The following is a 27,270-nucleotide window of genomic DNA, read 5'->3' as shown; positions in this document are numbered from 1 at the left end:
TAAAGTAAATATAAACCATCCTGAGAAATATTTTCCGGATCGGTCCATAATTGGTCTCATAGATCTCATATGAGATCCACTTATGAAAATCGTATATTTCATTGATAAATAAAGATATTGGACGAAAATTTGGAATAAATAAGTTCTTTATATATACAAATCACTTCTGGATAGGCCCAAAATTTGTCTAGTCATCGATATACAGTCCACTTCCGAAAATTACTTAAACGCATATATTTCATCGACGAAAAGAGATATATCTAATTCCAGCAAAAAAATAACTTCCAAAGAAGCGAAAAAGAAGTAGAATTTACTCTATGGAAGTACTGAAAAAAGATCTGAAGAAGTGATGATTTTAACACAGGCTTGGCATGGGAGATATGTCCTTTTTATTTGATTCCAAATTCATTACTTCTGAAGTCATTCTCAAGAAGTAATTTTAATGCTCTTTTTTTGGAAGTTATTCGGAAGTGAAATTGTAGTATTATATGTAGAATACAAATTTGACTTAAATAATATTAACATTAATTAGGATACTACTTTTGAAGTGATGATAAATGTTATTCTTTTGGAAGTACTTCATTTTATTTTTGCTGGGAATATATTTTTTTTTTTCCATAATAAGTCAAAGATCCACTTTCTTAAGTCACTTCATAAGTTTATATGGATAAAATCCGAAATAAAATATTTTGAATATCTATAAATCATTCTGGGAAATTTTATTCGAATTGGCCAATAATTGGTCATATCTTACATAAAGTCTAGTCTATAAGACTTGATCAAAGTTAGTTCCATAAATGTATAAAACAACTAATAAATGATTTCTAAATGATAGCACCCTCATCACGTAATATCTAAAACTACTTAGATGTGTTTTCATAAAAAGTAGCTTACAGGTGGAGGGTATTTAAGATTCGGCCAAGTCCACAATTGGTCATAGCTCTTATATAAGGACCACTACCAATAACCACGTAAACGGAAATTTTTCATTACTTAATAAAGATATATTGGTATAAAATTCGTAATGAATGCGTTTAAAGTAGATATAAACCATCCTGAGAAATATTTTCCGGGTCGGTCCATAATTGGTCATATATCTCATATGAGATCCACTTATGAAAATCGTATATTTCATTGATAAATAAAGATATTGGACGAAAATTTGGCAGAAATAAGTTCTTTATATATACAAATCACTTCTGGATAGAGATATCTCTAGTTCCAGCAAAAAAAGAACTTCCAAAGAAGGAAAAAGAAGTAGAATTTATTCTATGGAAGTACTGAAAAAGATCTGAAGAAGTGATGATTTTAACACAGGCTTGACATAGGAGATATGTCCTTTTTAGTACATATTAACTAAAAAATCCTAACTTGTTTTTCTAAGAATACAACATTTTACCTTTATTCCGAAATATTTGAAAAAGTGTTTGCCAAAAAAAAGTAATTTTCTGAAAGAGGGGTTATATGGGGGCATATATCTCCTCTTTTTCTTTTGCCCTATTATGTGCCAAATTTCTTTAAATTATTTTGAAAATTGCGACCTGTAGCGTGGCTGTTACAAATATCAGCACAAACGTGTAGTACCCTCCCCACTATAGTAGTGTAGGGTATAAAAATTTTAACCTTGAATATGATTACCAAAATTGCGTATGTTTAAATGAAAATGCATTGTAATCATTCTGATCATAATTCATATTACTAATATAATTTCTAAAAAAACCTTACTGTAGTTTATAAAAGATAGTATTCTTTAGACATTTGTCTCGATTTGAGATTAATTTTTTTATTATTTATGTTTTCTTAAATAAATAGATAAAATAAGAGAAAAACAAAAGACACAATTTTGAAAGAAATAAACTATTAAATAGAAAGTTTTGTTTTAAGTTGCATCATAATACAAAAGTAAATAAATTTAATAAAATAAACAGAAATAGAAAAACAAAACTAAAAACAAACAAATTAAGATAAAAACAATGTTTTTAAAGAATTTTAACATAAAAATTGTTTAATAAAAAATATGATTTTTTGCTGCTTATCTTAAAAACTAAAGTAAATATTTTATGTATGCATTTGCATATGGCTACAGACGGATTTCACACCATTATTAAATGTTAGATTTTAGTTTTATATATGTATGTATTTATGTATGCAGCACATAAATTATTTTATAACATTACTACTCTACTGCTAATTGCTGTAATTAGTTTATATACTAAATAGCAAAAAAATAGTTATAAAAACTCAAGGGCTGTGTGAAAGAAAAAAATAGAAATACTAGAGAACAAGTATAAAAATAAATTATTTTTTTTTACTTTTTCATTTATAAATTATTATATTTGTTTAATTATTATTTTTTTTATTTTAGTTTTTAAAATGTATAATATATATTTTTTTATAAAAAGTGTTTATAGTGTATGTATTTTGATCTACTAAAGTGTTGTAATAATTATAATTATTTTATATGAAAAAAAAATGACAAAACTTTTTTCAATAATTTCGATTTTTTGTTTTATAAATACATTTACAATATTAGAAAGAAAACCGTTAAATATTATAAATTAAAGAAAAGTGAAAACAAAACTTCTATTAAATATTTATATAAATGTATAAGGCAAACAGTATTAAATTTTCTCTCATATGTATTATGTTTATATAAAGTAATAATGATAATATTTAATAATTATAATATAATGATGATGATAAAAACAAAATCAACAGGAACATTTGTTTTTGCCATCTAAAGCTGTTTGATCTCCCGTATTGTTGAGATTGAATTTTTCACTGTCGGCCAAATCTGCAGCACTTATTAGTTTATCGTTTAGTAAAATCTGCAATATAAGTTTAAGATTAGATTTCTTTTTAATTAATGTTAAATTTTTGTTTTTGTTACCTTATTAACTAACGCTCTAGCTGCCTCATCTATGTTGATATTTTCTTTGGCGGATGTTTCAAACCATCCAGCAAAACCATGCTCCTTAACATATTCATCCATTTTTTCGGTATTCGTTACAACACCCTGTTTATCTTGATCGCACTAAAAAAAAAGAAATTAAAAATATTTTTAGTTAACTTTAAAAATGTATATGTAGAAGTTCCAAAAAGTTCAATGTTCTTATTGAATTGTAAGAAATCTTTAACCGAATATTCTCCCAGAGGTAAGGTTTACATCATACGGGTACAATTCCACTCGCCAGTAGTCGGCTACAAAAGAATGAATGTAATAGCTTTAAAGGAAAGGGAACTCGAGGTATTCTACATACCTCGTATTCAATTACCTCGGAACATTATCTGCACTTGGAAACTAAGGCCCTCCCGGTCAACGAATCCAATGTCATTTTGACAACACAGACGCTACCGGGGCTGAATTGTTGTTGCTAAAGAAACCTTCGCTCAGTGATAGCCAGTGGAGAAACATTTAATGATGCCAAAATGCTGCCCTAAGGACTGTAACGGGCTGCTTACAAATTACCTCGGAACATCATCTGAACAAGGAAACTAAGGACCTCTCGGAAAAGGAACACAATGTCATGTTGACTAAATAGTTTTTCCTGCGATATCACCGGACGATTCATTCTAACTTTAACATCAGTTAACAGTTGGATACTCCGCCGAGGCATGTGAGGAAGAACCTTCGTACAAACGAGGAAAATGAGTGTCGAAGTGCTTTACGTGAACATCTGCCATATTGGCCTATGTTACGGTGATCTTTCAATCCGAAACACGGATCTATTTTCAATTGACAAGACTTATTTCAGTCGCCACAAGGACCTACTGTGATAAGTTGAGAGAGTTTTAGAGTAAACTCCAACACACGCAATCATGATGGAAAATCGCAAATAAATCATTCCGACATCTCCACAGATACAACTCAGAATAACTGTCATCAATCAGATACATGTATCCGATGGTAAATCGCACACCAACGCATACCCAATGTCTGCATTATCAGCTCAAATCCAACATTTTATTTATCCACAGCCTTGCCCTGTGATTTGTACTGCTCCTTGAAACTAGGAGCTCTGGTTCGATCCCATGTCAAAAAATTGCAAGGAAAGGCCAAGGATACATTTCATCATCACCAGTTTATAGTCCCGGCTGACTAGAGGTACTGTTAGAAACTCTATACACCGGGATTGCAATGCACCAAGATGGTGCCATTCATCAAGGAAATATGCCCCGGGGGATACGAGGAGAATATACGCAGTTATGTATATGATCCAATAGATCAGTCCTGGTATACGGCAGCTTTGAATGACATTAATAGAGCCGCAATAAATTCCGCTGTCGCAGGATAACGCATGTCGTACTTGGAGTCGCCCACCGCCCATAGCAAACACAGAAGAAAACCTGCCGTGGAAATCAAGAGTACTTCCTGCACAACTAAGATCGAAATGGAGCAACAGGCTAAATGCGTACTGGTCACTTATAGACCGTGCCGTCCCCAATTAATGTCCAACATGTGGTCAAGGTCCCCGCGATACGCACCACATATTCAACTGCTTAGCCAACCCTACTTCTCTTTGTCCATTCGATTTATGGGGCTTAATTAAAAATATGGGTGAGAGAATCCCATAAGTCCTCTTATAATAATGAAACGTTAGGTAAAACCACAAAGATACTATGTGGCGACCACAAGGAGAGCCGGAAGAGAAGTCTCCTCAAAATAAGGATTCAAAGGATTACTATCACAGCTATACAAAATAGGACGTGACGATATAGACGAATATGGAGCATGGACAGTGAAAGTCTGGAGCACTTTCTTTGTCATTGTCAGGCTTTCGTCGAAATTTGATCCAAATATCTTGGGAGTGATATTGTTCCGGATATAACTTCCCTCACGAAAACTGGTTGGAAAATTATAAGGGATTATGTCCAGGAAATTGGACCAACAGGAACGACATCGCCCAAATTTCAAATTTTATGTTGTATACATCCTCCTATCAATCTAACTTAACCTGGCACAGACCGAAAAACTGTTAACGCAAATACCTGTGGTTATTTTTCTAAAGGAATCTGGCTTCAGAATTTCTTCATCACATCAAGTTTTCGAGATACCAATTCCTAATGTTTGAATTGAGTTTTTGATCCTATTCTTAACTAGTTTTAGAACTGTTCTAAAGAAACTTCCTGAGTATTTTTCTTAAAGCTCCGCTAGAAATAGTTCCGATATTGTCAAATTAGAAACATTGATTAAAGAACTGATTCCTGCACTGTTCCATAGAATGAATATCGTCTCCATACATACAGAAACCCCATCAGTGATTATCTGAGTATAGAATCGATTAACATTTTGCAGAAAACTCGTTTCAATAAGAACATGGTATCCGAGAATGGAATCATTGCGAGATATTCGCAGTGGTCAGAACATTTGTGGACCAATAGAACATTTGAAATACTTGAACCAACAAGTTTAACCTAAATATGTTCCACCGATTTTAATGTGCCGAGAATTGGTTTGTGCCATTAAGTAATGGAGAATTTGACACGAAATTTGACCCTGATCAGCTTTACTCCATGAATGTTGATTATTTTTCGACATTTTTGTATGTCAAATAATCACGGTGGACCTATACTAAATGCAATTCAGTTGACTGAAGCTATCATTGGTCCACAAACATGACGAATGACCAGTTAAAAACAATTTACGAAGTAGTAGTTGGGAAGTTTTGTCTCATTTGCCTATTACTCCAGATCTTGGTCCGTTTCGCTATTTCATACAAAATAATTTATAAAGTTGAGTTAAGTGAGGGGAAGGAATTTACACAAGAATACTATTAGAGTTTATATATTCTCCAACAGGGTATATTTCGAGAATACAACGATCTCTACCAGTTAAACGTAATCTCACTTTGGGGTAAAATAAGATTAAGAGGTTAATGCAGACAACGTATAACAACGAGCGGGAGGTAAAACTGTCAAAAGCCAAACGATGACCCGAACCTGAATTACGACTCTTTATATCCGTAAAAAGGTGGTAAATGAGCCACCAATCTTAGGTTTCCCGATTTAATTCCCTCTAAAAAGTCTATTTTTCTACTGGTCTTCACTATTATCGCCAGTAAGATTATAATAAATAATAAAAATAACAAACACTTACCTTATTGGCCAGCAATATACACGGAATCGGACTACCATCTGGCAATTGTACTTTTGAATCTAAATCCTCTTTCCATTTACTAACACAATCGAATGTACCACTACGTGTTACATCGAAAACAATAAAGGCACCAACGGCTTCCTTGTAATACACTCTTGTCATATTACCAAAACGCTCCTGACCGGCAATATCCCATAACTGTAAACGTACAATCGTATTGGGATCCCAGTGTAAAACTTTTAAGGCGAAATCCACACCAATTGTGGCACGATAATTTTGGCTGAAAAACTGATGAACATAACGTTTAATGAACGATGTTTTGCCAGTGCCCAATTCACCGATGACTAGAATTTTATAAAGATGCTCACGCTTTTCAGTGCTTGATGATGTCATTACAGTCTGGAAAAGAAAATATAGGTAAAGAAAAATATTCTTTAGAAGAAGGTAATATAAAGAGAAATAGTTAAGAACAAAGTAAACTTAAAATAAAGCTTTGAAAATGCTTAATTCAAAAAGAAACAAGTAAGAAAGTATAGTCGGCCGTGGCCGACCATATGATACCCTACACCAGTTATGAATATTAAATGTGATTTATTTTTCATAATAAAGCATTTATCTTCAATATTCCCTTGTTCCGATACATTTAAGCAATTTATGGATGAAAAACTAATTTTCTGAAAGAGGCTTTATATGGGGGCTAGGGGCAAATATGGACCAAGCCCGGTAAAATTTTTTCAATATATTTATATTTACATAATATTTTATTGTGCTGAATTTCATCGCGATATTTGTGTTTATAAGTTAATTTGGGACATTCAAGTAATTTTCTGAAGGGGACTTTGTATGGGAGCTAGGGTCAAAAGGGGGCCCGATCTTTATGAAATTTGGCAGGGTCATCAAGACTTCAATAAAAATTAGTTGTGCCGTATTTTATCGATATATCTGTATATTTAGCATAATTATGAGCTCAGAAGCCCTTTTCGGGGGTTTCTGTTCTATGGGGGCTAGGTGAAATAATGGACCGATTTTAACCATTTTCAATAGGCTTCGTCCTTGGGCCAAATCAAACGTGCGTGCCAAATTTCATCCAATTATCTTGAAAATTGCGACCTGTACCTTGCGCACAAGGTTTACATGGACAGCCAGCCAGACGGACGGACGGACGGACATAGCTTAATCGACTCAGAAAACGATTCTAAGCCGATTGGTATACTTTAAGGTGGGTATAGGACGAATATTTTTGTATGTTACAAACATCAGCACAAATCCAATATACCCTCCCCACTAAAGTGGTGTAGGGTATAAAAAGTGACTTTTTTTCAATAAAGTCTCAAAAAAGTTCTCAATCTGAAGCCACAAATCAGTAAATCGTATAAGCAATTGATTTCTTTTTCTTAATAAATCATTGAAAAATCTTTTTTATATGATTTCTTAAACTTTTTTCCAGTCTTTAGACTTAGTCTTTTTCTTAGATTTTCTTTTAAGCTCTAGGGCAAAGAATAATAAGAAGTTGGACTATGACATTGTTTTACAACAATAACATTTCCTTCTCTTCACAGACGAGTTCTGTGTAAATTCAACACACTTGTGAGAACTCAATTCTCTCACAATACTTCAAAACTTTTTCGCGAAAATACCGGGATAATAGGACTTGAACGACGTTTTTTCACAAACACAGAACTATTTTTTAATTTTTTACACAATTTTATCGCATTTAACAATCCGAAATAATTTTATTTTTCACAAACTAAAAAAATATTATTTTAATTTTTTTGATAATTAATTTTTGTGTGTTGAAATTAAAATTGACAAAACAAAGTTGTATATTTTGGTATTGAAAATGAAAAAATTATTTAAAATAAACTTATTTTTTTGCAAAAAAAGAGATTTTAAGTCCGAAAAATATATTTATTAAATGTTTACTGATTAGATGTGGGCAAAATAAATTAAAAAATCTGCGAATGTAGAAATTTAAATGATATTTATTTTTCCTAAAATTTTTATGTACGATTTTATGCAAGCATGTATGTTTGGAAAGTGTGGTGAAAGTGGTTGGAGCTCCAATACTAATACAAAAATTCTACCAATACATACTTAGAGTTAGGTACCGAATGACAACTCCTTTACGTACCAACTGACAAGCCCCAATTTCTTTATATTCTTTGCTCTAGGGTTTCTTATATGTAAATAGTTGAATGACTTTTATTTCCTTGAACATGGTTCTTTAGCCTAAGAATAAGATTAAAACAAACAAAAAAAATGGAAACTATAAAGTCATTGAAAAAGCATGTTAAAAATAATAATAATAATTTAGATTAAAACATCGATACTATTTAAAATATTTATTTATTTATTTGCAGCAACAGACAGTAACATTAAAAATCAGGAAAAGAAATCAACTATAGCATTTTTAAGGTTTCCAGACTCAAATTTCTCTTGTAGTTTTCACTCAAAACCCCTATTACAACAACTAAATCAATAAGGAAATAGTTTGAGAATGTAGAAATACTGTGTGAGTTGTAAACATTTAAAAGAAAGACATATAGATTTGTATTGTTAATGAGTACAATGATAATTGTAATAATTTAAATATGAATATATGTAATTGATCTGAGTATTTTAAAAAAAGCTACATGCTTTTTGATTCCTAATATTAAGTATTTATTTAATTCAAAACTATATACTTGTACGAGTGAATAAACTGAATAAGTGTCGCCTTGTCTATATCACGTTAAATTTAAAAAAAAACATGGCTATAATTGTTTTACAACATTTGTATGTAGAAATTATCACAACATGTGTTAGGTTAGGTTAGGTTAGGTTGATAGGAGGATGTATACTACATCAAATCCGAAGAAATACACCTAGGCCACTATCGGGCCTGTTGTGCGCTCCAATTCAAGAAAAAAAAAAAAAAAAAAAATTGTTTACTGAATGTTCAGAAACTCAGTTTCCTGGACGTAATTCCTAAGAATCTTCCAATCGGTGTTGGTTAAGAATGTTATTTCCGGAATAACATCACTTCCAAGATACTTGGATCTAACTTCGACGAATGCCTGACAATGGCAAAGAAAGTGCTCCAGAGTTTCACTGTCCTCTCCACATGCTCTACATTCGTCTGAATTCGCACGTCCAATTTTGTATAGATGTGCTCGTAATCCTGTGTGTCCACTGAGAATACGTACCATCATACTAACCTCAGACTTGCTCATTTTGAGAAGATTTCTCGTCTTGCTCTCATCAGGGTCACCCCATAGAATCTTTGTGGTTCTACCCACCGTTTCATTATTCCAAGAGGCCTTATGGGATTCTCTCATCCATATTTTTAATTCAGCTTTTGTTGCGTCGAATGGTTTTGCGTTTGTCAGGTTAACTACATCGAGCTCCCTTCCCTTTAAAGCTATTGCATTCGCCCTTTCGTTGCCGATTACTCCCGAGTGGCCTGGTACCCATATGATGTGAACCTTACCTCTGGGAGAGTATTCAGTTAAAGCTTTCTTACAATCCAATACGGTCTTAGATTTAATTCTATCACCTGATATCGCACAAATTGCCTTCTGGCTGTCGGTAAATATATTAAGCCCTGTGGGCGCCATATTTATTCTAATCCAATTTACACATTCCGTTATTGCTCGTACTTCTGCCTGGAAGCTTGTGTTATGATTAGGTAAACGGTGGTATATTTCTGTTTCTGGGTCTTCAATATAGAACCCCAGACCCACTTTGTCCCCTAATTTAGAGCCATCCGTGTAGCAACGGATTCCTACTGGTATTTGCTCTAATGTTCCGCTTGACCAAGACATTCTATCTGGGATTAGCGTTTCAAAGTTTCCGACATATTCAGTGTCTGGTATGCGATCAGGCACGTCCGATGAATGTGTATAACCTTCCAATGTGTCCAGTATACATTGATGACGTGTCCTATAACCGTTTCTGGCCAGTTCGCCTAAAGTAAAGAGCCGTTCGGCTGTAAGCGCCGCCTCATATCTTATATATGTTTCAATGGGTGGAATATCTAGCAACGTTTCCAGAGCCTTGGTTGAAGTAGTACACATGGCACCACTTATACCCAAGCAGCATGTACGCTGAACTCCCTGTAGTAATTTGATATTACACTTTTTGTCCAAAGCAGTCCACCAGATTATTGAAGCATAAGCTAGAATTGGTCTAATTACACTTTTATAAAGCCAATTTGTCATAGTAGGACTAAGACCCCATTTCATGCCTATGGTTCTCCTACATATCGCCCAGCACCGATGTGCCTTGTTGATCCTATCCTCTATGTGGTGTCTCCATTTTAATTTCCGGTCAAGTATTACACCTAAGTACTTAACTTTGTCTGTCACCGGTATCTTCTTGCCCAAGAAGCAAGGTTCAGTATATGTAGAAATTTTTGTCTTTCTTGTGAAAAGACAGATTTCCGTCTTCGCCGGGTTAACATTGAGGCCTCTCGGTTGAGCCCAGCTCAAGGCCGTATTCAGAGCCTCCTCAGCTCTTCTACACAAGTAATTTGGATCCTTTCCCTTTAAAAGTATTACGACATCGTCTGCATAGCAGACAGGTCTAAGTCCTTTCTCGGTTAGGGTCCTTAGGAGGCTATTAATCGTGGTGACCCAGAGTAAAGGTGACAAAATGCCACCCTGTGGTATACCTCGAAATACCTTTTTCCTTATAGTTATATCGTACATCTCGCAGCTTATCCATCTGTTCCTTAGCATGTAGTTGATCCAGTTACGGAGCACCCGGTCAACATAAAACTGGTCTAGGGATTGGATAAGGGTATCAGTGTGCACGTTATTGAAAGCGCCTTCGATGTCAATGCATACTGCCAGTGTATACAGTTTGCTATCGAAAGATTCACCTATGTAGTGGACAACTTCATTTAAAGCGGTTTCCACCGATCGTCCCTTTACATAAGCATGCTGCTTATATTTAAGGTCATTGTATGGTATGCTGCTTTTAACCATGCTATCGACTATCCGTTCCAAGGTTTTAAGTAGGAAGGACGTAACATGTGTAAAGCTAATGTAAAATTAGATTGAAATTTATCAATACCTTAAAGGTGAGGGCCAACACCTTTAAATCTTATTCTTAGCCCTGAGACCAAAGTATACCTTTCTAAAGAATTAATTTGGTTTGAACTTGAATCTGGCCTCTAAACTTCTCAATCACATTAGGTTTTCAAGATATCAAGCCTTAACGTTTAGGCCATATTTCAGAGGTTATAATAGCGCGAACTCATATTTGTTTGTAAAACCTGTTATGGCATCTGAAAGCCCAATCTGACGACTTTATAATGAAGATTTAACCTCCGTTGTATCTGCTTCTTTCATTGATACAACCATTATTGTAAGAAACTCATAGATATGCATTAGGGTTATAACTAAAATTGGGCCCTATCACTACGTAGTACCCAGCGGCAAATTTTCTAAAATTAGGGTTATATATACCCTAATATGCATGTCCCATCAAAAAAATTTTTAATTGTTTAAAAATCTCTTGAATTTGGTGAGATATCATCCGCTGAAGTTTTTGCCGTGATTTTTCTTAGAATTAATAGTAGTTTCAAGCTTAAGGTCAAGATATCTCGAAAAAGAAATAAGATAAAACAGATGTTAAACCTATATTTTCAAGTCGAGTTTTCAAATGACATAACATACAAAAGGTATGCTTTGATCTCTGGGTTTCGACTTTTTATATCCTACACCACTTTAGTGGGGGGGTTATATTGGGTTTGTGCTGATGTTTGTAACGCACAATAATATTGGTCCTATAGCTACCCACCTTAAAGTATACCAATCGGCGTAGAATCATTTTATGATTCGAATTTTAAAGATAATTCAATTTGGTACATAATATTCTATTGTCCCAGGGACGAAGCCTATTGATGGTTAAGATCGGTCCAGATCTGAACGAATAGGGCTTGTAAACCTTGTAATCAAACAACAGGTCGCAATTTTGAAGATAATTCAATGAAATTTGTCACATAATCTTCTATTGTACCAGAGACGAAAGTGGTTAACATCGATCCATTATTTCACTTAGCCCCCATACAACTGAATACCCCGAATGGGGCTTTTAAGTTCATAATTACGTTTAATATACTCGTATCTTGACAAAAAGCTGCAAAACCAAGTTATGTATATACTAACATTTAAGATCCTGATTCGTTTTATAAAGATAGGGCCTCATTTGACCCTAGCCCCCTTCAAAATATGAATTAAATGTCCACAATTTTATTCAAAAATAAATGGCTTAAGTATATCTGAGGCAAAGTACAATTCAACTTAAATGTTTTATTATGAAAACTACATATATCACATTTTCTTTTTATAACTGATGTAGGGTATTATATGGTCGGCCTCGCCCGACTATAATTTCTTACTTTGTTGAACTGTATTATTAACTAATGGTTCTTGAGAGATGATTTTCGTTGTAATACTTGTAGGAGACATTATTGCATAAGTATCTTGATCTTGTAGTAAAGAGGACAATTGATACCTCTTGGGTGTTACCAAAATACATAATACAATATCGGAGTGAATCCATATCAAAACGGACAGAAAACAGCAATTTTCGGATTTACCATCTCCGATTTTAATGAAATTTCCCACATATATTATGGTTGGAAAGTGTTCCCTAAATCAATGACTTTTTGATCGGAATCCCGTTCCAGACCAAAAATATCGTGCCTCGAAAATTTAAAAATAGGTTAAAATTGTCTAAAAGTAAATACATATAATTGCCCATAACTTTGAAATTCCTTTAAGTACAGGATAATTTTTGATTTCGTTATAAAGCCAAAGATATTGTCTTTAAAATCGTGTAAATAAAATATTTTACTTCCAAAAGGTTAAGGGTCAATTTTTATAGTGTATTTTTCAATTCCAAATATATCAGACAGCCCCGTATTAAAAATTATAAAAGGACATGGTATGAGGATACCTATACTCTCTTCTATATTTTAGTGAAATTTTTTCGATGGAGACTCGTGTAGTTCAGGAGTTATTAACCAAAACGTCATTTAAAGCAAGTTTTTTTAATACAAAATCGCATGAAAAATTAATCAAACAGAAAAAAATACAAAGTGGAATCAATTCAATTTATATGGAAAATGCTATGTATCTCTTAAACTGCAGGACCAATTTAAATAATATATACAAGAAAATTATTAAGAACGATTTAACCTTACTGAAAAATTACCTTGTTACCGCCGTGTTAAAATACAAGGTGAGGTACGTGGTGTTTAATGAGAGTACTTCGATTATAAAAAAATATTAAAGCTTCACAAATCTGCAAATAAGGACCGATTTGGCTGAAGTTAAATTTTTCTTATAGTAGACATTACGGGTATTATAAAACTTAATGGTAGTACTAAGTTATAAGTAAAATTGAAAAATTATTTTAGTTTAATTGTTTAACTTTTGTTTACTACTTTATTTAAATTATATCTCTTAAACCCTTAAATTTAATTAGTATTGCAATATGGATATAGCTTTACTGTGTTGTATAGATTACGAAAAGTTTATGATCAGTTAAATTTGATCTCATTTATAGATGATAGAAGCTTTAAAATAATTTTTGAAGTCGAAGAGTTAACTTCTTAAACGCTGTTTTCCACCTTTTATTTTAATATTGTGATGACAAAGGATACCTCCAGTAAGGCCTGATCGTCCTTCATAATTTTCTTGCACATTTCATTTAAATCGGTTTATGAGATACAATGTAATTTACCATATAAATTGAAATTGATTCTAATCTGTATTTTTTCTGTTTGTTTAATTTTTCATACGATCTTGTATAAAAAACTGGTTTTAAATTACGTTTTGGTTAATAACTCCTGAACTACACGAGTCTCCATCGAAAAGTTTTCACTTAAATATAGAAGAGAGTTTAGGTATTCTCATACCATGTATTTTTATAATGTTTAACACGGGGCTGTCTGACCTATTTGACATTGAATTATTATACACTATGAAAATTGACCTTTAACCTTTTGGAAGTGAAATATTCTGTTTACACGATTTTAAAGACAATATCTTTGGCCTTAATATGAAATCAAAAATTATGTTGGACTTTAAGTAGTTTCAGAGTTACGGGCAATTATGTGTATGTACTTTTAGGAAATTTTAACATATTTTTCAATTTTCAAATCGCGATATTTTTACATTGGAATGAGATTCCACTCAAAAAGTCAATGATATGTGGAACATATTATATATATTATATGTGTGGTAAGTTTCATTTAAATCGGAGATGGTAAATCCGACTGCTGTCCGCTTTCACATGGATTCTCCCATCGTTCTTATTATTTCATTTAAGCTGTTGATGTTTGTGTAAAATATCGATATTTAAAATTTTGATTCATAACTATTTGGACCGATTAAATATTTTGAAAGAATTTCATTTCAATTTCATTTGTCAGTTATTGAAAATTGGTGAAATCGGTCCAAAAATTCTCATACCTTCCACAAAAATGTATATATATTCCCGAAAAATAGATTTATTGTTAATAACATCCTTTTACAAAATTTTACTTATGCGAGTAAAATTCTTTCAGTCCATAATCGAGAATAGCTTCCACATAAGATCACTCTCCGAAAATCACGTAAACTTTAATAACGTTATGATATTAACACACAATTTGATCCAACTGTTTTTGATGATGGGTCCATAATTGGTATAGCTTCCATAAAAGGTTCCTTTTCGAAAAGGAAGGATTTTTGTGTATACAAAAATCTTGTTGTGAAACTTTTGTAGAATTGGACTATGATTGTCTATATCTCCCATATAATGTCTTCTATCGAAAATAACTAAAACGCATATAACTTAGGATACATTCATAATTGGTCTTAGCTCCTTTTTTTATAGAAAAGTAAAATGTCACTTTTTTCAGTTTAGATTTAGGTAAAGTTTTCGTTGGAATGTTTTGAACTAAAATACAAGTTTAGTTCAATTTAATAATACATATGTTTCTCAAAATCTGTTTCTTTTTGCTAATATTTGGTGAGCTGGACCAAAGGATAAAGGTCGTATCTCAAATATTATGGACGCAATGAACAACTTAATCAATTTTAATTATTTCCTTAAAATTTTACTTCACTTCTCGGCAAAAATTTAGACTACACGTGTGTAAAGAGCAGTCCCCAAAGCACTTGGGTTAGTCCAAAACTAATAAAAACTCATGCTCCTTTTGAGGTAACGATGTCTTAGTTAAGGTCTACATGATCCAAATATACCTTACGTGAGATTAATCCCAAAACATGCAAAAATTGTTTGCAGTTCATGATTCATCCCTACAAACATTATTGGAGTACATGAGACGTTTAGTAGTCCTAAGTAATCCAGACAAGGACCATGTTCATTTTTTGAAAACTACATGGTCCATAACAACTGGATTGTTATAGACCAAGTACTCCCATAATTTAAGTTAATTATTTAAACAGGTTAAGAGACATACATAGATATCTCTTTTTGGAATTCAATACTCCGCTTAGTTTAAACACGTTTTACCGAATACCCACACTATTTCATTAACGGTTTCTAATATATGCAAACATATTCTTACCGGTTCCATATCTTGATCCATAGTTAAATCACCAAAAGCTGGCATCTGTTGTAACTCTTCAAGTGAAACTTGGTTTTCGTCCGTATCCAAGGATAAATCACTAACACCCGATTGATAACGATAATGCGAACGTTTCAATTCCAACGAATTCAATTCGTCGTATATACTCGACTGTGATATATAGTGTATGCGACGACGATTTGCCTCTGCCAGGGATGTATCTTTGTCGTCAATGTATTTTTCCGAAAGATTGGCCGGTTCCTGAACGTTAAACTCAAATAAGGACTGTTGGAAAGGAGCTCTAACTGGACTGCCTACGGCGAAATGTACGGTAACGGGTTCCTTGATTGCTTCAAGAGAATCGTAATGCGTGTCACCAGAATAATCACCTGGTTTAACACTTTCCGCTAATGAGATGTGATCGTCTGCTTGTAGAAAGGTTTTCAATTGAACTGAATTCGAATTGTCAATGGGAGATGTTTGTATATTTTCCTGTTGCTGCTGTCTAACAGTGGTAATGTCGTCGGTGGCAGATGTTGTTGTGATTGAAATCGGTGGCGTCGGCGGTGTTGCCAATGAAGCGTTAGTTGAAGAAGATTGAATTTCAGCTGATGTTTGTGGTAAACTTTTACAAGTAGTCAGACTGTCGGGTGTTGTTGGTTGTAGTTGTTTTTGAATTGATGAATTCGTTGGCAGTGATGTATGATCTATGGCTTGAGTTGCATGTGTGGCTGTTGCTGTTGTTGGCTCAACAACTGCTGCTTCCACAAGTTGGGGTTCCTTAACAGTATTTGGTGGTGGTGTTATTGTTGAGGTAGGTCTTGGAAGTCTATGACCTCTTTGTGGATTTATCATTAATTCTGTTTCCTTTTTTGTTGCGGCTACAGTTTTATCTGTTGCGGCTGCTGCTGACGTGTTGGCAGCTGTGCTGGATCCTTTTGCGGTCTTCGAAGACGACGATTTCTGTTTGGATTTTGCACCCGTTACTAGTTTAATAGCTGCTCTAGTTGTGGTAGCTGTTTTGCGTATTGCACCACTGCTTGTACTCGTTTGACTGGTCGGTGTAGATGTTGTCGTACTCGTATTTGTTGTCGTTGTTAAGCGTGATGGCTTAGTGGGTGCTCTCTCTTTGGGTGGCGTATCTTTAGAACTTTGAGTGATTGTTATCTCTTCTTGCTGTTTACTTTTAGATTGTGCTGTTGCTGTTGTTGTTGAGAGTTTCTGCGTCGTTTGAGTTGTATGTTTAGGTTTGAGTTTTTTACTTTTATCTAATGTTTCATCAGATGATTTCGTCACGGTATCTGTGGTCTTAGGTTTATTATCATCTAAGGTTTTGGTATTATTGGTTGGGGACGGCGTTGGTGATGATTTTGGAGTAGATGGGTTTTTATTTAGTTGTTCTTGTGAAGCCACGGTTTCGATTTTCTTCGATTTGATTGTAATTTGAACTTTACTTCTAGAGTTCAAAGGTGTTAGACGTTCTGTAGTAATAACTACTTCATTTTCATTGTCCTGAAAAATCGGCTCTAAAAGTTTTGCAGTTTCTTGTTCTTCAAAGTTTTGTTTTGCTTCAGGATCTTGTTTAGCCGCTACCTTGGACTTTTTTAGTCCAAATAGAGATTTACCAGATTTCTTCTTTTTCTTTGATTTCTTATCGTCATCTGCTGACAGATTAGATTCGGGTAAATCTTCAGCTCCACTTGAAATAATCTGTTCTGAAGATTCGGTAGCTGTGGAAGAACCTTTAATATTTGGTTTCTCCTTTTTGCGTGTAGAACGTGATAGTTTTTTCAGAGCAGAGGAAAAACGTGAACGAGTTTTGGTTTTAGCTTGAGTCTCCTCCGGATCAGACTGTATGGTACGAGAACTTTCAGCTTTAGAACTATCCTCTAAAAGTTGATGTTGTTCACAAGTCAAACTTTCTAGTGAAGTGGGTTGTGTTAGTTGCAAGTTTTCAAACTTGTTTAAAGTATCGTTATTTTCGCCCGGGTCAATATTTTGCATATTATTATAAATTTTTAGCACGAGTGAAAGGAATGAGGGGAATTTTAAAGAGGACGTGAAGGACGAAGGGTTTTGTACAACAAGATTTCAATTGATTTAACATAAATTATAGCAAAAGATTTTCTTGATTTCACTAAAAGCACTTGTAAGGTTTCTTTAATGCAATTATTTTAAATAGAACACAAACTTAAATTCATAAAAAAACATTTACAAATTCTTGTATAAAATTCCATTATTAGTTATTATAATTATTTTTCCAACATCCTGGACCATTTTCACTCATTATAATACGTTTCTTAAAATGTTATATCCTTGTTTGCGGGCGGAGCTTTTTTAACCGGTTATTGTTGCTGCCAACAGTAATTAACTGTAAATATTTGTCCGTTATTTAATCGTATTTAAATCACCACCGTTTACAACGCCAATTTGAACATAACTATTCTCTTCTAGGTATTTGTAGGCTTTTTATAAATTTTTTTTGTTGTTTTTGTTTTTAAGTTTTCATTCAGCAGCAAAAAAAAAAAAATAAAATATATCAAAACACAAACGTCGTCATCTGCTTTATACATTTGAGGGCCAAACCAACCACGAACGACAAACAAACAATGTGTTTCAGTAGTCAGTCCATGTAGTATTTGCAATTTGTTGTGAATAAGGGTTTTAGATTACAATATGTACTATGTTTACACACTCATACACACTATACTACTATGTAGACACCTCAAGTCAAATCAAACCAATTCTATCTATTCTAGTCTGGTCTAAGTTAAAGGGACCAACAACCATCACACCAAATGAGTACAATTTGAGGTGGAAATTTGAGTTCTGCTCAAAATTGATTGCGGTCAATGTACAGTGCTCGCAACAAGTGCATAGACATGTATGAATATGCAAGTAAATGTTGACACATGTTGACTACAGATAATTCAGTCTGGATTTTTTTTATAAGAAGATTAAGTATTTGAAAAGTATACAAGTAGGAAGTGGAAAACTTTCAACTATTAGAAGTTGAGACTTCTGATAGGTTCACATTTAAAATGTTAAATGTGAAATTTAGATTAGTGTAGATTTTCGCACATTTTATATATAATTATTTATATAAGAGTCGAAATATCCCTAAATATCATGCTTTAATATTGACCAACTGATATCCTTATATATATAAAGTTCTCAGATAAACCATGCTGTCTCCCTTTAATTCAAAGCTTTGGAATGATTCCCCTTATAGCTCCATGTATTTTACTGTGCGTAAAACTTGAGTTCACTTCACCAGGATATTGGGGTCCGTGGAATTTCTCAAAATAATACGTTGGATTGAATAGTGATGGATGTACGGTATTCCTATTGATGTGTTATCGATAAAATTTCCTTCCTTGTCATGGTATGTCCAGAGTTTACTCTGTTTCTATCAGACATACAGCAGTATGCCCTCTGTGAGCAAGAGCGAAATCTTATCTTATTGATGGAGATCGTGTTCGGTCCATCAAATACGTCTATAGTTGTTGTTGTCGAATCAGCAGAGACCATTCTATCAGTGTGATTGTGGATATTACGGAATCTGTTGGTCTGATATTGATTAGTACTTGGACCGGAAACAGTACTGTAATTGTCACCTGTGTGTTCTTTACAAGTTAGAAAAGGGGTCGGTGCTGAGTCGTCTTTAGTTACTACTGCGACTGAAAAAGTGACATCATTGGATAGTTACTAACGTCCAGCATTCTGAGTTTTATCAGTCCATATCTCCCGGGGCATGTTATCTTGCTGAACCGTCAATATCTTGATGTTAATGCAATCCCTGGTTATAGAAGTGTTTCCAGGTGTACCTCTGGTCTACAGTGACTATTAAAAGGACGAGAGATGACAGTCCTGTGCTAGTTACTTGTGACGTCCCTTCGGGGTTCACGTCATTTGAAAGCCATGTTGAAAGAAAAGCGGAAAGTGAATGTTAAAACTAGTTATTACTTCGGGATAAGTTTCCGGTGTTATTGCCAACTCAACAGATACTACCACGGATGGAATAAAGGTGGAACAATACGGAGAAAAATGAGTTGATATTGCAAAAAATAGGTAACGTCCTTGTTGAATGGATGATGTCTGTTGAATGGGATTATCTTGGTCTTTTATGCATGAATTTCTTCAGTTTATACCTAACTTATCACAGTGTTTCTCCTATGGTATGGAAACAACTGTTTTCAACTTAATGGAGTTCGTCCTTTGGACTACCAAATATGTCTCTATGTTGTGGTTGCGGTTTGATGCAAAGAACTTAGGTTAATTTCCGAAAGGGTTAACTGTCAAACGAACTGTCATACTGCGCTCATATTTTGACATTTCTAATCAATGTACTCTATAAGTACAAGTTTAATCCTACCAGTCCAAGTTCAATCCTAATCATTCTAAACACTACTTTTGCAATGCACTATCTTAAAAATTATTTTAAAATAATTACCACTGATTAATAAATAATAAATATTGTCTTTATATTTCACACAACAATGGTCAGTTTTATTATTTCACACAAATATTTAGTGATTAAGATTAGAAAAAAAAATAAATACAAACTAAATCAAAACCCTGACATTCCAATTGAATGAACAAAATCTTAAGATATTTGCAAATGAATAAAATATAAAATATAAAATGAATAAATATAAAAACAATCAAATGTATTGATTTAATATACAAATGACAAACCAGTACAAGTGATGCTTTAGTTAAAAATTATGATTTCAATTTTAATCATCATCACTAAATATAGAAGTCAATAGTCAATACAATTTTTAAGTGATATTGATGCTGCAGGGAAGGAAAACTTCTTCGCTTGCTTTTCATATGAAAATAAATATCAATAACAACGGTAGGGAATATTACTTAATGTAATTTAAGTTATTAATCGATGGTTAACCAGATCCGTTACCTTTTATGCTTGACTAGATTTAACAACGCATATTTATGTGATGTCAAAAAAATATATATGATAATTATAGATATGTACATTTATGTCGACAGTTGTGGGGCCTTACAGTTATGGTTAAATAAATGAAAATAATTTGTATAAAAAAGATGGATTTCTCTTGTATCGCATATTTTCTGGGCCACTCTAAAGTTCCACTATGATCTACATACATCTGTTTATGAGTCATATTGGTCCCCGATTTCACCTAGCCCCGTGCAATTGTTCCTCAAATTACAGTTGCAATGTAGGTTTTGCAAAAATCGTAATAAAACTTATTTAAGGGCTTTATGCATCCGGAAATTATATTAAAAAGTATGAAAAAATCGGTTCACATTTAACTTGCGAAAATATTGTTTAGATAAAGTTTCTATGAAAAATGTTCCAAAAATCGACAATTTAAATATTGGAAAAAGACGAAGTTCATTAATTGGAAAATATGTTTTCCCAAGGTGACTGCTTGGTCTAACTGCTTCGAACACCTTTTAGAAATCCATAAATGTCATATATAGTGTATATAGTATTGCCGATAGTCTATAGTCTTGTCCATAGTATTGTTTATAGTCTTTTCTATAGTCTTGTCTATGGACTTGTCCATAGTCTTGTCTATAGTATTGTCTATAGTCTTGTCTATAGTCATGTCTATAGTCTTATCTATAGTCTTGCCGTAAGTCTTGTCTATAGTCTTGTAGATAGTCTTGTCTACAGTCATGTCTATAGTCTTGTCGTTAGTCTTGTATATAGTATTGTCCATAGTCTTGACTTCAGTCTTGTTGTTGTTGTAAGAGATTGGCTGTGACTGGACGTACTTCCCTGGGGAAAAAACTTCCGGTTGATACAGCTGTTGCTGAGTTGACAATTGTCATGGGAACGACTATAACCTTGTCGATAGTCTTGGCCATAGTATTGTTTATAGTCTTGTCTATAGTCTTGTCCATAGTCTTTTCTATAGTATTGTCTATAATCTTGTCGATAGTCTTGTCTATAGTCATGTCTATAGTCTTATCTATATTCTTGTCGTTAGTCTTGTCTATAGTCGTGTCAATAGTCTTGACTATAGTGTTGTCGATAGTCTTGTCCATAGTATTGTTTATAGTCTTCCCCATAGTATTGTTTACAGTCTTGTCAATAGACTTGTCTAAAGTCATGTCTATAGTCTTATCTATAGTCTTGTCGTTAGTCTTATGTATAGTATTCTTGATAATCTTGACTATAGTCTTGTCTATAATCTTGTCGAAAGTCTTGTCTATAGTCGTGTCTGTAGTCTTGCCTATAGTATTTTCGATAGTCTTGTCGGTAGTCTTGTCTTCAGTCTATTGATGGTCTTGTCTATAGAATTCGACAGATTGCTTAGTACTAATGCTGATCGTATTAAAATGGTCTAAGCTCGATCTGTAAGAACTGAAGCCAGTTACAGATTAAACAGGTATTATCGCAATATATATCTTATCTTAAGTAGCCTACTGTAAGATTCAGTATCAGCTTTAAAATATTCTATATGTGAGGGCTGAAGCCAGCCATAGATTAAACTGGTATGAGCTAACGATTCATAGTCTGCTGCAAGCCTATGAATCATTTTTAAAGTATTGGATCTGTGAGGGCTGAAGCCAGCTGCTGCAAGCCTGTGATGGCTGAAGCTAGCCATAGTTTAACTTCTGTGATCTCACGGTCCCATAAACTTATAAATATTACCATCAGTAGTCTTCTCTGGAATAGCTTTAACGTTTTCTGTTAATAACGTTCATAGTTCTCTCGAAGTTTCATTTCCAAATATCGTACTGTTGTTTCTCATCCGTAACCAAAGTATCGTTCTTATACTCTGTTGTTATTGTAAAGGTATTCTGTTTACTTGTCATCTTCTCAGTGATTTAAACAGTTTGCCCATGTCATTTGTCAGGTCTCACTTAAATGGCGTCTATATATACAATTAAAAAATTTGGACTCAGCAAACAATTCCACATCCGTGATATAAATTTCTATATTGAAATTTATCCATTACTTGATCTCCTGAATACTTTTGTTTTTTAAGATAGAGACTCTTGAATATAGCCCCTCAATATGCCTATTATACCAAACTACACCAAATACTTAGGTTAAAAAGCATCAAATAATATACCTTCCAACTATAGTTAACCTGTTTAGCTTCTTGGCCATTCAAACAAGCATATCAAATGTTCATAAGGTACTGCATTTTAATCTTAGAATCAGTTAGAACCAGTATTGGACAAGAAGAATTCCAAAAAGTAAATCATTAATCACTCATGCAAAAAAATATTTCTCACACGCACTTGATGGGTTTTAAATAATTCTAAATCAGTAAGTGTAATGTTAATGCATCAATATCCATACATACTACATACTTATATGTAGGTAATTCGAAAAGGGCATAAGTCCATTATTTCAAAAGAGTCTATTTCTAAAAATGTTGTTTTATTTTTTCAAATATTGTTAGTTTTACAAAAATTTATTAGGACCAAATTCGTGACCTTTTCCTACAGACCCAATAATAGTAAAACTTATGCCCTTTTTACAGAAAATATATAAAAATCCTAAATATAAAATGGCGCCAAAAAGTTGTACATTACAAAAATATGTGACTAATGCCCTTTTCCATATAATATATTCATTTATATTTATTAACAATGACGAAATGCTCGTACTAGTTGATTTCTAAATCAATAAAATCATTAACCGCAAATAGTTAAATGTATCATATTTATCTTTGCGAATAACATTTGTATATTTCCTTAAAAATATTTACTATAACAACTAAACATATTTTCCACGTAAACTTGATTAGAATATATAACATTTTTAGTTAATGTTGCAAATATTCAATTATCAAGAAAATAATTACTATACTAGATATTTTTAAAATTATATTCATGGACTCAAAGCATTGGATATTTTGGATTACACATCGATATGTAATGTAATATGTATCTTTATTCAAATAATTTATCCCTAGGGTCATGTATTTAAACATAATTTATATTCTTTTAATTAAATTTTAATTTGGTTGTGTGTTATTAAAAAGCATACATCTGCATTTAACTCATTTTAATGACCCATATTTATAAAGGATCTAGGAATTTTAAGAAAATGGCACGTAGCTTTTTGTTATGAACGTAGTTGCATTATGGAATATTCTTAACTAAATATTTAATATAATGCAAATCACATATATACACGTGTTTGTACTTCAACAGCTTATTTCCTCACTTTATTATTCAAATGCTATCTATTTCAGAACCCTCACGAAAATGTTGTCCTTAAATTAGTAAAACAAAAAGAAATTTAAATTACAAAAAATTTTTGATGGCTTTACATGAATTAGTAATTGGTGACACAGTGCATCAGACACAGACACCACTATATGATAAAAGACCAAAAATAAGAAGACCCGTGTCTTCCAGTTTTGCCCAAAGTCATGCACTTTTATAGTTATAGGCCCCAAAGATTTGGGGCCTCGGTGTTATTTTTGAAAAATGTCTTGCAAACCTTTCGGAATTTATTTCCTACCAAAAATCGATTTTTGAGTCCATTTTCTGGCTAAACTAGAGGCATCAGGGCAAAACGCATTGAAATCTGTGATCACTTTTATTTGTCACCAAAAATTTATTTTTTATTTAGAGGCCCCAGCATTGAAATCTGTGATCAGTTTTATTTCCTACCAAAAATCGATTTTTGAGTGAAAACATAAAAGTCCATTTTCTGGCTAAACTGAAGACCCCAGGGCAAAAAGCTTTGAAATCTGTGATCACTTTTATTTCTCACCAAAAATCGATTTTTGACTGAAAACATAAAAATCCATTTTCTGGCTAAACTAGAGGCCCCTGGGCAAAAAGCTTTAAAATCTGTGATCACTTTTATTTCCTACCAAAAATCGATTTTTGAGTGAAAACGTAAAAGACCAAACTAGAGGCCCCAGGGTAAAAAGCTTTAAAATCTGTGATTACTTTTATTTCCTACCAAAAATCGATTTTTGAGTGAAAACATAAAAGTCCATTTTCTGGTTAAACTAGAGGCCCCAGGGCAAAAAGCTTTGAAATTTGTGATCACTTCTATTTCTCACCAAAAATCGATTTTTGACTGAAAACATAAAAATCCATTTTCTGGCTAAACTAGAGGCCCCAGGGCAAAAAGCTTTAAAATCTGTGATCACTTTTATTTCCTACCAAAAATAGATTTTTGAGTGAAAACGTAAAAGACCATTTTCTGGCTAAACTAGAGGCCCCGGGGCAAAAAGCTTTAAAATCTGTGATCACTTTTATTTCCTACCAAAAATCAATTTTTGAGTGAAAACATAAAAGTCCATTTTCTGGCTAAACTAGAGGCCCCAGGGCAAAAAGCATTGAAATCTGTGATCACTTTATTTCTCACCTAAAATTGATTTTTGAGTGAAAACATAAAAGTCCATTTTCTGGCTAAACTAGAGGCCCCAGGACAAAAAGCTTTAAAATCTGTGATCACTTTTATCACAGATTTATACCACTTTATAAATCTGTGATCACTTCTATTTCCTACCAACAATCAATTTTTGAGTGAAAACGTAAAGTCCATTTTTTGGATAAACTAGAGGCCCCGGGGCAAAAAGCATTGAAATCTGTGATCACTTTATTTCTCACCTAAAATTTATTTTTGAGTGAAAACATAAAAGTCCATTTTCTGGCTAAACTAGAGGCCCCAGGACAAAAAGCTTTAAAATCTGTGATCACTTTTATTTCCTACCAAAAATCGATTTTTGACTGAAAACATAAAAGTCCATTTTCTAGCTAAACTAGAGGCCCCAGGACAAAAAGCTTTAAAATATGTGATCACTTCTATTTCTCACCAAAAAGCTTTAAAATCTGTTCACTTTTATTTTTCACCAAAAGTCGATTTTTGAGTGAAAACATAAAAGTCCATTTTCTGGCTAAACTAGAGGCCCTAGGGCAAAAAGCATTTAAATCTGTGATCACTTTTATTTCCGACCATAAATCGATTTTTGACTGAAAACATAAAAGTCCATTTTCTGGCTAAACTAGAGGCCCCAGGGCGAAAAGCTTGAAAATCTGTGATCACTTTTATTTCTCACCAAAAATCGATTTTAGAGTGAAAACATAAAAGTCCATTTTCTGGTTAAACTAGAGGCCCCAGGGCAAAAAGCTTTAAAATCTGTGATCACTTTTATTTCCTACCAAAAATCGATTTTTGACTGAAAACATAAAAGTCCATTTTCTGGCTAAACTAAAGGCCCCAGGGCAAAAAGCTTTAAAATCTGTGATCACTTTTATTTCCTACCAAAAATCGATTTTTGAGTGAAAACATAAAAGTCCATATTCTGGCTAAACTAAATGCCCAGGGCAAAAAGCTTTAAAATCTGTGATTACTTTTATTTCCTACCAAAAATCGATTTTTGACTGAAAATATAAAAATCCATTTTCTGGCTAAACTAGAGGCTCCAGGGCAAAAAGCTTTAAAATCTGTGATAACTTTTATTTCCTAGTAAAAATCGATTTTTGAGTGAAAACATAAAAGTCCATTTTCTGGCTAAACTAGAGGCCCCAGGGCAAAAAGCTTTGAAATCTGTGGGCCCCAGGGAAAGAGCTTTAAAATCTGTGATCACTTTTATTTCCTACCAAAAATCGATTTTTGAGTGAAAACATAAAAGTCCATTTTCTGGCTAAACTAGAGGCCCCAGGGCAAAAAGCATTGAAATCTGTGATCACTTTTATTTCCTACAAAAAATCGATTTTTGAGTGAAAACATAAAAGTCCATTTTCTGGCTAAACTAAAGGCCCCAGGGCAAAAAGTTTTAAAATCTGTGATCACTTTTATTTCCTACCAAAAATCGATTTTTGAGTGAAAACATAAAAGTCCCTTTTTTGGCTAAACTAAAGGCCCCAGGGCAAAAAGCTTTAACATCTGTGATCACTTTTATTTCCTACCAAAAATCGATTTTTGAGTGAAAACATAAAAGTCCATTTTCTGGCTAAACTAGAGGCCCCAGGGCAAAAAGCATTGAAATCTGTGATCACTTTTATTTCCGACCATAAATCGATTTTTGACTGAAAACATAAAAGTCCATTTTCTGGCTAAACTAGAGGCCCCAGGGCGAAAAGCTTGAAAATCTGTGATCACTTTTATTTCTCACCAAAAATCGATTTTAGAGTGAAAACATAAAAGTCCATTTTCTGGTTAAACTAGAGGCCCCAGGGCAAAAAGCTTTAAAATCTGTGATCACTTTTATTTCCTACCAAAAATCGATTTTTGACTGAAAACATAAAAGTCCATTTTCTGGCTAAACTAAAGGCCCCAGGGCAAAAAGCTTTAAAATCTGTGATCACTTTTATTTCCTACCAAAAATCGATTTTTGAGTGAAAACATAAAAATCCATATTCTGGCTAAACTAAATGCCCAGGGCAAAAAGCTTTAAAATCTGTGATTACTTTTATTTCCTACCAAAAATCGATTTTTGACTGAAAATATAAAAATCCATTTTCTGGCTAAACTAGAGGCTCCAGGGCAAAAAGCTTTAAAATCTGTGATAACTTTTATTTCCTAGTAAAAATCGATTTTTGAGTGAAAACATAAAAGTCCATTTTTTGACTAGAGGCCCCAGGGAAAGAGCTTTAAAATCTGTGATCACTTTTATTTCCTACCAAA

The 27,270-nt window shown here is 33.2% G+C and overlaps 1 protein-coding gene across 2 annotated transcripts in view; it reads right to left on the bottom strand.

Annotated features, from left to right (window-relative positions):
• Positions 1-2,032: 2,032 nt before the first annotated feature.
• Positions 2,033-27,270, bottom strand: part of LOC119605237 (ras-related protein Rab-44) — a 41,600-nt gene continuing 16,362 nt past the window's right edge. Inside the window, exons 1-4 of one of the 2 annotated variants that reach the window (XM_037958215.1) lie at positions 15,666-18,108; positions 6,098-6,496; positions 2,891-3,034; positions 2,033-2,828 (exon numbers count right to left, since the gene is read on the bottom strand). In XM_037958215.1, the coding sequence (XP_037814143.1) occupies positions 2,712-2,828; positions 2,891-3,034; positions 6,098-6,496; positions 15,666-17,669 (2,664 nt within the window). In that variant the 5' untranslated portion in view covers positions 17,670-18,108 and the 3' untranslated portion in view covers positions 2,033-2,711. Of the gene's footprint in view, positions 2,829-2,890; positions 3,035-6,097; positions 6,497-15,665; positions 18,109-27,270 lie in introns of those variants that run through there. The other variant, XM_037958217.1, reaches the window with a different exon arrangement.

This window comes from Lucilia sericata, unplaced genomic scaffold (assembly GCF_015586225.1).
Source record: "Lucilia sericata isolate MDLA Ls3-8-SP2 unplaced genomic scaffold, ASM1558622v1 Contig000467F_arrow, whole genome shotgun sequence".
NCBI lineage: Eukaryota > Metazoa > Arthropoda > Insecta > Diptera > Calliphoridae > Lucilia > Lucilia sericata.
This window is presented reverse-complemented; position numbering and strand designations above follow the sequence as displayed.